The sequence below is a fragment of the Apiospora aurea genome, assembly GCF_038362705.1.
Source record: "Apiospora aurea strain CBS 24483 chromosome Unknown utg000004l_segment0_segment0, whole genome shotgun sequence".
Taxonomy (NCBI): domain Eukaryota; kingdom Fungi; phylum Ascomycota; class Sordariomycetes; order Amphisphaeriales; family Apiosporaceae; genus Apiospora; species Apiospora aurea.
Window position 1 is genome coordinate 3,460,786 of NW_027117391.1, and position 12,476 is coordinate 3,473,261.

Below are 12,476 nucleotides of genomic sequence, written 5' to 3' on the forward strand. Positions count from 1 at the left end.
GACCAGGAAGTGTCCCACGTGCGCTGAATAAAAGACCAACTCGACTTCGAAGCACATGGAGGCGTGGGAAAAGGCAGTGCAGTTGTGATAAGCACGATGCGGAGTGGGTCGTCTCGTCCTTATCCTGGCCAGCTGTTAGCCAACCAGGTAGTCGCTCTGTCAATGACCCCCGGCCTATGTTGTGTTTTGTTACCGACGCTCTGGACCGGCCGAGAATCCCGCCAGGCTCAAGGGCGGCGCAGCTGGATAGTTGAAAGCTAAGGATGGGTGGGGTAATTGGATGATCTAGACATGGGGTAAAAGGGAACGATCCTTGATGGCTAGGTGCTCATCTAGACTCGCTACTACAGCTCAGCCAAAGAAGTTCCTGCGCGAGACCTTCCATACGGGATTTAGATCCTCGAGTCTCGCCCAGTTCCGTGAAGTAGACTGTACGAACCTGTTCAGGCTACGGCCCGAGAGCCGTCTCCATTTTCATTACCTATCCAAAGGGGTTCGCGGTCATCGATAGAATCGGTCAAGTTGTTGACGAAGAGGAAGTAGTATTGGTACGCCGCGATTGGGATACTGGTGACTGGGGCTTCTGAATATTAAGCTACTTTGGACATATATTGCGGGAAGATGTCCGCATAGGCAACCGAGCGGGTCGGGAAGTTCCCGTTCGCACGAAGCATCTGCACGAACGGACCACCAACTCAATGCAGGTAGCAATCATAACCTCCATCAAAGAGGGCAGACATGGGAATTTACATCACAAACAGAAGGTTAGTGTCTGGGTAAGAAAAGTTAGCATGACTCTCATTCATAGCGGCACCATAATATTCGTTACTTACCGAGCGGGTGACTGCAAGACAGTTGCGGTTTCTGCGAGTACTTCGTCTCCAGAAGGTCGCGAATGTTGTTCAGTAACTGGACATAGCTCTGTTGTGGGTTCTCTTTGATGGCAGAGATGAAGGCCCAAGACATGGCTCCCGTGGCCTTTTGCGCGATGCTCGCATCGGCCGAAGTTTGGTCGTCCTTGCTACCCGACCACATGATAACGTCTGCGGGACTAGTCTTCGTCTCAATCGTCTTCTTGTGCGCACCGTCGCCCTTGAACGCTGTCCTGGCGAAACCGAAAACGCTCTTCGCCACGCCAGCCATGTCACCGGACGCATACGCCGACACCGCGCTGAGAAGACCTTGTCCCGCTTCCGCCGCGAGGTTGGGCTCTTTCGCCACACCCTTGGTCGAGTAAACGTATGGCAGGTCCATGACGGTACCAGAATGGCAAGAGTCAAAGATGGCCGTCAGTCGGACACCAGGCATAAGCGGCTTCACGACGACATGGTGGATTTCATCGTCGACAATGTGGCCTGCCGTCTTGTAGTCCAGGGGGTAAATGACTTCATCGTATCCATCATCCTCATCGCCATCCAGATCCTCGGTCTGGCCACCATGCCCAGAGTAATGCAGGAAAAGAGCATCATCGGCACGGGCGCCCTCGACGAGCCATTGCATGCCGCGCAAAATGTTTGCCTTCGTGGGTTGGAGTCGTGGATCGGAAGTGTCGTCTGTCAACATGATCTGTGCAGGAGTATGAGCCTTGGGATCCGGAATCTTTGTAGTGATAATAAAACAACGTACCATATCTTCGCGCTTATAATTGTAGCGCTCCATGAGGAAAGCTTGAACATTGTTGGCATCGTTGATGCAGCCCCTCAGCTCGCCTTCCTGGCCGATATAGTTGATTCCAATAAGCAAGGCCTGAGTAACATGTTAGCCTCCGTCCCTCCTTCAAATGTACGCAGGCATGTGTTATTGCAGTGGCATCCATACCTTGCGCTTGCCTGTGCAATGACTGTATTGGAAAGTATAGCCCTCGGGCGCGCCGGTGCCGAAATGCTGAGGAGCGTCCGGGGGAGGGGGGTACATCGCCTCGCGGGCCACCTCCCTGGTGGCCATATTCGGGACGCGAGTTTACCGGGTATCCGTAGGGGTCGAGACCCGGGGGCGGAGGATGGTTGGGCGCAGGATAGCGGTTGTGGTGTTGCGGCGGCGGGCCACCATACTAGTTGCAGTCGGTCAGTGACGAGGGCTTTACTTTATGCTCGAATCTATGCTCACCTGGCCGCCCTGTTGCTGATGAGGAGGATATTGGTCGTACTGCTGCTGCTGATAGCCGCCGCCGTACTGCTGCTGAGGCGGTGGTTGGTTGTAGCCGCCGCCGTACTGCTGCTGAGGCGGTGGTTGGTTGTAGCCGCCGCCGTACTGCTGCTGAGGCGGTGGTTGATTGTATCCGCCGCCGTACTGCTGTGGTGGTGGTTGATTATACCCGCCTCCTGGGTAGCCGCCTCCACCGTATCCCCCACCGTAACCTTGTTGGTAGGACATTCTGCTCGGATTCAACTCTGGGTTTGCTCAGAGAAACGAAGGATGGCGAAAACAGTATGCTGGTTTCGAACAGGAGGGCGAAATGGGAGGACCAAGGTGAGATTGTCCGCACAGTGGGTGTGGGCGATCGGAGGGAAAGAATGTCGGCGGGTTTGCGTTCGTCAGCTTGAGGCTGGAGCGGGTTGGTTGGTTGGTTGTCCAGGTGAATGCTTAGGCTGTCTGTTTGGCCGCAAGCTTTCCTTTGAAACGAGGGGCAGATCTGTGCTGTTGCTTGTGTCACGCTGTCAAACCGCAATCGAAACAGAGGGTACCCGTGCAGCTTCAGGTGGTGAATAGTTGTTTGTGGTACGTCCAAGTAGCTGGCGCGCAGCCTGGGCACCTGAGAGCGGGGTCTTCGGTATTCATATGGCCAGCAAGGCAAGTCAGTTGGAGGGGACCCCCATCCAAGGCCTGAAAAGCAACTCTAGTGGCTTAGCCCGCCCGCGGGATCGAACAATTAGCGCGCTTGTACATAGATCGGGCTCCGACCGAAACAGCGGCCAAGCGGTCGCAAGAACCACCTTGCCACCCATCAGTGATCAGTGAGGGTCAGCATAGGTGGGATGCAACAGACTCCAACTCAGAACCTCAGTTGATTCGCGCGTCTGCAAGCACAAACACTCAGGCTACTCCTCACCGTGCCGCACTGAACACTATTTTCTTGGCAGCGGGCAGTGGCAGTAGTGACACTGACACAACTGACGGTCAGCATTGGCAAAATTCCCATTCCCCAGGTGTCCGGAGCTGTGCTGCTCAACCACGCTCGAGCGGCCTCCCACCCAGACACGTCTACATTATTCCATTCTTTTCGCCCAGAAATCCCATCAAACCATCGTCTCTACTTTTCCAGCCACGACACACCGCAAACATGTCTTTTTCAAGAAGCTCGCCGACAAGTTCGACGATCTTGACCTGGGCGGCAAGAAGGACGAACACCAGCCACCACAAGGTTGGTCATCCCATATATCCGGCCTTCACTCTTCGCTAGATCTTGCTTTTCGGCAGTCGGCAGCGTGTTCCTTGCGACTTACGCAATACCGCCGCAACGCTACGTTTTACGCTACGCGATTCGGCCCACGCCCACGCGCTAGCTTCCCAGATTCCAAGATATTGTCACTGACTTGATTCAACCACGCAGCCACTCGCGGATACGACGACTACGGCGGCCATTCAGGTTACCCCGGCGGTTCTCCGCCACCACAATCTTACTCCCAAGCGCCTCCCCCGGGTCCGGATTACGGCAATCAATACCCACCTCCGGTGCCACCACGTGAGTCCCGTTCTCATTCCATTAATACTGCTCTTCTTGTGTGATTCGTTCACGCAAATCTCCCTTCGTCAGGGGGTTCTTGCTCATTGCTGACATCAATCCAATAGAGCAATCTTACGGCGGTGCTCCGCCGGGGCCAGTCTACTCGCCCCCACGTGACAAGCCTCCGATTCCTCAGGGTTGGATTCCCCAGTTTGACCAGCAGCATCAGAGATGGTATTACTTCGAGGAAGCCAGTGGCCGCTCACAGTGGGAGGCGCCTGGGTTCAACGGGGGAGGTGGCTCTGACACAAGAGGTCATGATCCCTCGTACGGAGGTGCTCCTCCGTATGGCGGCGCCCCTTCGTATGGTGGCGCCCCTCCATATGGCGGTGGCGCCCCCGGATACGGCTCGCCTCCCCCTCCCCAGCAATATGAAGGATATCCTGGCAGCAGCCCGTACCCGCAACAGCAACAGCAAGAGAAGAAGTCTGGTTCCAGCGGCATGCTCCTAGGTGCAGCCGGCGGTCTTGCCGCAGGCGCAGTTGGAGGTGCTTTGTTGGCCAACGCTCTCGGTTCGTCCAGCTCCGCATAATCTCAGCCACCACTGAGAAATCAAAATGACTAACATTCTACAGACGATTCTGATGATGAGGAGAAACGGCAAGCGTATGCTCAACAATCATACGATGCTCCCCCAGGGGGTTATGGTGGAGATCCATACAGCCAAGCCCCACCTCCTATGGCTCCTCCGCCCATCGACGAGGATGATCACTCCTCGCTCGCAGAAGCCCGTGAAGAGTACCAGGAAGCCCTAGATGATGCCAGATCCTCAAGTGCCAGCTCTAGTGACCTCGAAGAGCTCGCAGAGGCCAGGCAGGAGTACGAAGAAGAGTACGCAGAGGCTTATGAGGAGGAATACGGCGATGAGGATTGAGGGGGTCACATCGTCATGAGATCACCATACAACAAAGAGGTACATGATACTGGGGACTTTTATGTCGGGACGAAGGAACACTGTTGCATGTTTTATGACTTTTCCTACGCATTCGTCCTCCAACATTCTCAGTGACATCCATCGACTGAAGGCGAGACGGCCTCAACTTCCGTCATGGCCACACTTTGCCGTCTTTAGGTCAAGCTACTGAGTTTGTACAATTTCAAGTGCCCTTCTTGATTTTTGTGACTTGTAGTTAAGGCGGCATTTTTAAAGATAGCGGGTTGCGCAGGGGCTTACTGCTTAAAATCAACCCTGACGGCATATTGCATTGGAGGTTACCCGCTCTTTGTAAGTTTCCGCTTCTGCTGGACTGCCCATGCGTTGAACCACAAGTAGGAACGGAACAAACCGTCTTGAGCATTTGGGAGGTACCGATTTTATGCTTCTCATGTCGGATGAGTTTTTTAGTCGCGGTCGGATTGTATACTCTTAAATGTTTAAACTTAAATAGCTATAAGGTTAAACTAATTACTTTATATAAATAATATATAATAAGCTAATAAAGTTTCGTTTAAAGGATAAAAAAGTATATTTATTATTAATAATAGCTATAATATTACGAGTAGTAATTAAGTATTAAAATATAACCTTTATTAATTACCTTTCTTTTTTAATTAACCCCTTTTAATTTTAAATAATTTTAAAGCCCTTAAATAATAATAATAGTATATAAAAGGGTTAAATCTCACTCGTTTATTAATTAAAATAAATTAATCTTTTCTTTTTTTTCTTTTTTATTACTATTAATATAATTAAAAAAGTATATATTACGTAAATAATTTAAGCTATATTAGCCGGCGAAAATATTAACCGTGCGGTTAAAGATTATAACGTTAATAAAAGCACCTTTTATAATCGATTTAAAGGTTAACCTTCGAAAAAAAAAGAAATATAAAGCCTTCTAATTTTTTACCCCTATTAAAAAAACGTTTTTAATTAAATAAGCCCTTTTTTAAGCTAGTTTAAGTTACGTATTTATACACCGGCTTTTTTATATATATACTTAACGTATTTTCTTTATAAAAAAGGTCGATTACTTTATCGGTAAATAATAAGTATATTATTTTTTAAAACGTTATTCGGCCTTTAAAACCGTACGTATTAAAACGATAAATTTCCGGCGCTTCGTATATATATTAAACGAGGCCGTGCGAGGGTTTTTTAATCGGCTTAATACTATTATTATTAATAATAGACCCCTTTAATTTAGATTTAATACCGATAAAATAAAACTACGATAATAATAAAAGAGGGTATTATAATAATTAAACTTATCGCTTATTAAAGTTTAATACGGAACGACTCGATTAACCGCGAGTAAGTAATTATTTTAAAATATATTAATATTATTAATAATATTCTACCGCTTTTAATTATATTTAAAAGCTAATCGGTTTAATAATAATAGTTCTTTTTAAAAAAACGAGGTTAATTACGAATATAAAGACTAAGCTTTTAAGGCGTTATTAAAAGAATAAACTTTTAATCTTATAACTTTAAAATAGTTAAAAAAATCTTTATATTTTTAATTTAACTTAATAACTTTAATTAATAAAGGCTTTTAATTTTTAATAAATATAAAAATTATATCGATAATAACTTTATATTAAAGGTATTAAAAATTAAAATAACGTGGTTTACTACTACGCGACGTATATTACTTAGCGACGCACTTTTTTTACTTCTCGACCTTTTTATATAGTTAATTAATTTAATTATAACGTTTAAAATTAATTAAAATTACTCGTTATCCGATTTTTTACTTAATTTTATAACGTGGTTTACTATTACGCGACGTATATTACTTAGCGACGCATTTTAATTTAATTCTAATATAATTAAACTTTAACGCGTAATACTTTTATAATTATAATGCTTAATTAATCCTAAAAAGATCGGATAGTTTTAATAATTTAAACGATACGAAACGAACCGAATTAAATAAATTAAAGAATAATAATAAAAACTTATAATATACCCGAATTAATTTTACGTTATCGAATTTACGGCCGAACTTTAAAACGCGAAATCCGACCGAAACGACGTAAAATAAATTTAATTAAAAAAAGAGGTACTTTATAAATATATAATTAATTTAAATATTTAAAGAATACCTCTCGATTTCGCTAATATAAAAAATATAACTAATTTCTTTACCGCGTTGCGCGGCGGCGACCGCGTCGGTAAATACTAAGTTAAGCGCTTTATTAATCGTAACCCGGATTTAAAGATTAAAATAAATCGTCGGTACGATTATTTAAAGGCTTTTTACGAAAATTTTAAAGTTATTTTTATTTAATTTACACTAATCGCGAATATAAAAGCGAAATACGGGATCGTTAATAAAAACATTTAAAATTTCGACGAAACCGGCTTTATAATAAATATAATCGGGTTAATACTTATCGTAATACGCGCCGAGCGGCGTAAAAAAGCGAAATCGGTTTAATTTAATAATCGGGAATAAGTAACGGCGATTAAATATATTAATTCGTAGGGTTAATATATTCCGCTATTTTTAATCGTTTAAAATTAATATTACCTCGCGAATTAATTCCGCGAAACCGATTTACCGAGTAATTAAATAATTAAGCCGATTTTTAATAATTAAACTAATAATAAAATAAGCTTAAACTAGATTAAATAATTCGATAAACATATTAAATTATAAACGAAAGGTCGTTACCGCCTTTTAATTCTTAACGGCCACGAAAGCTATATTTCGGCCGAATTCGAGGTATATTACTAGAATAACGATATTATTACTATTAATATACCTCCTTATTTATCGCATTTGCTTTAATCTCTTAATATAGTACTTTATTCGCTTTTAAAGCGTATTTATTCGAAAAAAATCGAGCTATTTATTAAAGCTTTTATAAACTATATTATTAAGCTCGAATTTTTTATCGTTTTTAAAGCCGCGCATTTTACTGTTTTTACGGAAATTAATATTAAATCTAAATTTAACGCATTTAGTTTAATACCTTATAACTTAACGAGGTAATTAATAAATTAAATATACGTCTCCGGACGCTTATATTTAACCTATCCCGTTTAGGGACGGCTAGTACCTACGACCCTTAAACGCCGTTTAACCCCTAATAAATAACTAAACACTCTACTTATATTAAAAAAAGGTGTTTATTTATTAAAGAAACTCTCCGACGTTAATTTTAAATACGGTAAACTAAGTAGCGAAAAGTATAACTAAAATAGCCTATAAAATAACCCTTATACACGATAAAATATATATATTAAAAGGTTAATTTAGCACTTTTTAAGCGCCGAAAAACTAAAAAATCGCGAGTCCAGCTTAAAAAAGACTTTACTATTAAAAAATTTTAGTAGTTATAAAACGAAAAAATAAAAAAAAAGCGTTCAACGCCTAATAAAAATAAAAATAAGGGTTCGTTAAAGCGGAAAGCGACCGGTAAAAAGCGTTATAATATCTATAACGAAACAGGTTATAATACGCGAATATATAAAAAAAATATAGAATTAAATAAAGAATCGAATAACGAGTAATTTTAATTAATTTTAAGCGTTATATTTAAATTAATTTATATAAAAAAATCGAGAAGTAAAAAAGGTGCGTCGCTAAGTAATATACGTCGCGTAGTGATAAACCACGTTAATTAAAATAGTGCTTTTATAAATAATTAAAAAGTTTATTAATAATAATAATACGATTAAAGTAATAATTTCGAAAAAAAATAATAGTTTATAAGCGGCCTCTCTTTTTATATAATTATAAATAACGTTAAATACTTAACTATTAAAAGTAAAGTAATCGGCGTTTTTAGTTTATATATTTTTAATTTAATAAAATTAAACCTTAAAAGAAACCTTATCTTTATTTTTATCGCTATAAAAATCGTCGATTTTTATTTTACGATTTTTTAATAGCGGGTACCTTTATCGTTAATCGTAGTAAAAAGAGTATTATTACGTTTATTTATAATTAATCGGGTAACGGCGGTTTAAACGTTATATAATTACTTTAATCGATTTACCGATTTAATGTAAAAGGTGCACGAATTTAAGTGGTAACGATAAGTAAAAGGTGGTGAAAGGATAAAGTTAACGCTTATCTTTTTATATTTTTAAAAGGCCTAGGTTTTTATATATATAAGGCGGCGGAGTAAAACCGGAATTAATACGTAAGCGCCCCGTTTTTTTATTTTTATTATAACTATTCCCTTTTTTAAATAAACGTTTTAATTATATAAACGGTTTTATTTATACGGTCCGCTTATCTCGACGAGAGCTTAGCTAATAAAGAGTTTCGTAATAAGTTATAAAATAATAAAATAAAGGTAAGAGGTAAGTAAAAGGTAAATAAAGGGCGCGGGCGCCGAGGCGCCTATATTTAAAGTGCCCTTTAAAATATAAATAAACTTATAAAGTTATTAAACCCACGTTCGATATCCTCTTTATAACGCCGATTATAACTCTTTTTTATAATTATTAATACCACGGTTTCTTTTTTATATCTTAATACTCTCGCGCTTATTACCTTATCGTAACTTTTTTAATACCTCTTTATTTATTATAGCTACTATTCGCTATTAAACTAATCTATTAAATAATTATAATAACGTTTTTATTATTATCGTAGCTAACTAAGCTTATTACTTATATATTTCGTTTTAAGCGGTTAACTATAAGCTTTTTAAGGGTAAATTACCGGAGTTTAATTATATTTTTAATAACCCGCGCTCTTTATTATATAGCTAAGTATACTCGAAGCTTAATTATATTAGCGGTAATAAGATTTATAAGGCTATAAATATATATAATTTCTTTAATATCGGCGGTATTTTATTAATGTTTTATAATAGGTTTCCAACGTTTTTATAAGCGATTTTAATATTATTAACACTATTTTCTCGGGCTTAGCCGAGTATTTCTAAGAGGTAGACGATATTAATAAATACTTCTTTCTTTTAGCCCTTCGCCGCGAGGCGAGTAGTATTCTTTACTATTTCGTTATTACCTTTACTTATATAGTTAAAGCTTATAAGGCCGAATTTAATATTAACGGCTCGAAGAAGACTGTTAAGGTAAGTAGAAACTCTCGGTTATTTTTTTATAGCTACCGCGGGTATTTAACGAATTTATTTTAAATAAAAGGGTTTAATTAATTACCGTTAAAAGTACCTCGCCCGCGAGGATATTTTACGTAAGCGCTTTTAGCTTAACGCTTTTAACGTTATAAGTTTAGGGATCCTTTTTTTATATTATATAGTTTCGTTAACGTTTTTTTAAATTATCGATAAATTTATAATTATCGAGGTTTTCGTTTAGCCTCGCTTATTATCCCGCGACCGTAGTTTCGTTATATAATATATAGCCTTCGATTTTACTCGGAAGCGTATCGCCGCTTTTTTCGCCCGTATTAGCGATAATATCGTTAATAAATAGGCCGACTATCTTAAGGATTATTTAAGACTTATAGGTTTAATTTTTTAAACAGAATTTTCGGTTTTATTTCGGCCGTATTTCTTTTTATTAAATATATAATTTAATCGACGTAATACGAGACTTTATAGTTTATTAAAAGGGTGTAAATATAATTACCGTTTAAATAAATAAGTTCGATTCTTATCGAGGCTTAATTTCAGCCGTATTTTTATAATTATTAATTAATAACTTATTAAAGTCTTTAAGTCGTTTTAGCTTTTTATTATAACTTCTTTTTAAGCTTACCTCTCTTTTTATAGTTAATTAATCGACGTATACCCTTTTTTCGTATTACGCGACCTTCGCCGGCGCGTTCTTTAAGTTTTCGGCCGGCTCTTATTAATTATATTCGGACGGCTAGCCTTTTTATTTTATTAAATAATATACTTAATTTTCCTATTTTATTTTATCTTATACTTCTTTTACCTCCTACTCTTCGTCGGCCTCTAGTTTCGGTATTAAAAGCGCTTTATCGGCCCTTACCGTTTATAGCTTTAATAGTTAAATAAGGAAAACGTTATAAAGCCGGGCGTACTTCTCGGGTAAAGCTATTCGGTAAGTAAGTGTTTCGATATACTTTAAAACCTTAAAAAGTTTAACGAACTTAAGGGTTAATTTTTAATTCTAAACCTTTAAGGTTTTAATAAATAAACTTATTATCTAGTTTACGCTTAAAGTTAACGACTTATAGTAAAAATTATAATGCTTCGCTTATCCTTTAATCGCTTTTCGCTATCTCTTTTTTATTCTTACTTATAACTCTTATAGTTTTAACAGCCGGTTTTTTACCGTAAGGGCCCTTTTAAAAAGGAATTATCCTTAACGAATATTCGGAAATCTAGCTAATAACCGTAAATTACCTTAAAAAAGAGAGGCTTATTAATAAATTAACGACTAAATTAATTATAAAAAAGGTAATATATAATAAGTTCGGTTATAATTTTAATTATTTCGCTACGTAATAGCGTAAGTAAGTTTCGATAATTTAATTTATACGTTTTATTTATCCGTCGATTTATAGGTAAAACGTTATTAAATACTTTAGTTTTATTCTACTCTTATAATTTAACTCGAACTAAAAGGCGTTAGTAAAAATAACTCCCCGGTTCGAAAGTAACCCTTTTAAACTCTTAAACTAGTACTCTATTTTCTCGTGAAAAAGTTAAGCTAGTTTTACGGTATTAATAAAAATTACTATTAAAAAGAAAAAGGATAATTTAATATATCAGTTTATTATTATAAGAATAGTATTAACGTAATCCACGGTTTAATTAAACACACGGTTTAATTAAACACTTTCTAAGGCCTCGTATAATAAAATATAAATTAATTCCACTATAACGTATTTAATATATTAAAATTAATTAGAATCCTCCTCTTTAAATACTTTTATATTATTTTAATAAGTGCGCGTATTATGCCCGGGCTCCTTATAAATTTTATAGCGTCGCGGGCGCGTTTTAAGCTTTTTTATACGACTATTATTCCGGCGCGATTTATCCTATAATTATTTATTAACGTTTTTTTAAGACTATAGGTTTTTTTTAGTTTATATATAAAATAATCCTTTATTCTATAGCCGTTTTTTTTTCGTACGGCGGCGCCGGTTAAGTATTTTATTTACTTTTCGTAATACGGTTACTTTATTTTTTAAAAGAGCGAGCCGGTGTATTATTTACGTTATATTTCTCGTAATTTAATTAAGTTTAATTAAAATCGATATTAGAGAGCTATTTTAATACCGTACGATACGGTTTCGAATATATTCAGTTTAGGATTAAGCCTTAATCGGGTTATTTAAGGTTTTTAATTTTTAAGGAATAGGTAGGCCGGAAAACGTCCCCGAAGGTATTAGAGTACGTAGTTTTATATTTAATTATAAAATAATATATTCCGGATTATACGAGACGAGTCTAGTCTTTCGAAAGCCTCTTTATATATTCGAAATAGTGAAGGTCGTTTAGAATGCTTTTAAAAACGTTAATAAGAAGTCCTCCTTTAAAATATAAGTAATATACGCCTATATAAGGCCTTTAATTTTTTTCTGTACGCCTTTTTTAATATATAAAAATAGTCGATATTAAAAGGCTAAAGTTTATACGACGAATAAAAAAGTATATAAAGTATAATAATCGAGTTTTTTTTATAATAAAACTCGAAAGTTATTAAGTAATAGTTTTTATAACCGTTAAGGATTAATAAGCGGCAAATACTTTTTATATAAAACTTCGTATATTTATCGAAGTATTAAATTTAATCCTCGCTTTTTTTATTCGTAGTTTAGCTATTTTTAATAATTACGATTATTTAGTTTTTCGGTAATAGGTTATTTTCGTACTAAAAAAAGGT

General features: G+C 37.8%; 3 protein-coding genes across 3 annotated transcripts; 1 reads left to right on the forward strand and 2 right to left on the reverse strand.

Annotated features, from left to right (window-relative positions):
- Positions 1 to 746: 746 nt before the first annotated feature.
- PG986_005877 (metacaspase CasA) lies at positions 747 to 1,944 on the reverse strand (the record flags this gene model as incomplete). Its single annotated transcript, XM_066842099.1, has 4 exons — positions 747 to 772; positions 834 to 1,566; positions 1,627 to 1,746; positions 1,819 to 1,944. The coding sequence occupies 4 exons, from the start codon at positions 1,942 to 1,944 to the stop codon at positions 747 to 749; spliced, it is 1,005 nt and encodes a 334-aa protein (XP_066701961.1).
- Positions 1,945 to 2,079: 135 nt separating this feature from the next.
- PG986_005878 (uncharacterized protein) lies at positions 2,080 to 2,373 on the reverse strand (the record flags this gene model as incomplete). Its single annotated transcript, XM_066842100.1, has 1 exon — positions 2,080 to 2,373. The coding sequence occupies one exon, from the start codon at positions 2,371 to 2,373 to the stop codon at positions 2,080 to 2,082; it is 294 nt and encodes a 97-aa protein (XP_066701962.1).
- Positions 2,374 to 2,429: 56 nt separating this feature from the next.
- Positions 2,430 to 4,598, forward strand: PG986_005879 (uncharacterized protein; the record flags this gene model as incomplete). Its single annotated transcript, XM_066842101.1, has 5 exons — positions 2,430 to 2,469; positions 3,263 to 3,361; positions 3,551 to 3,682; positions 3,790 to 4,236; positions 4,300 to 4,598. 5 exons carry the CDS (start codon positions 2,430 to 2,432, stop codon positions 4,596 to 4,598), a joined length of 1,017 nt encoding a protein of 338 aa, XP_066701963.1.
- Positions 4,599 to 12,476: the final 7,878 nt, after the last annotated feature.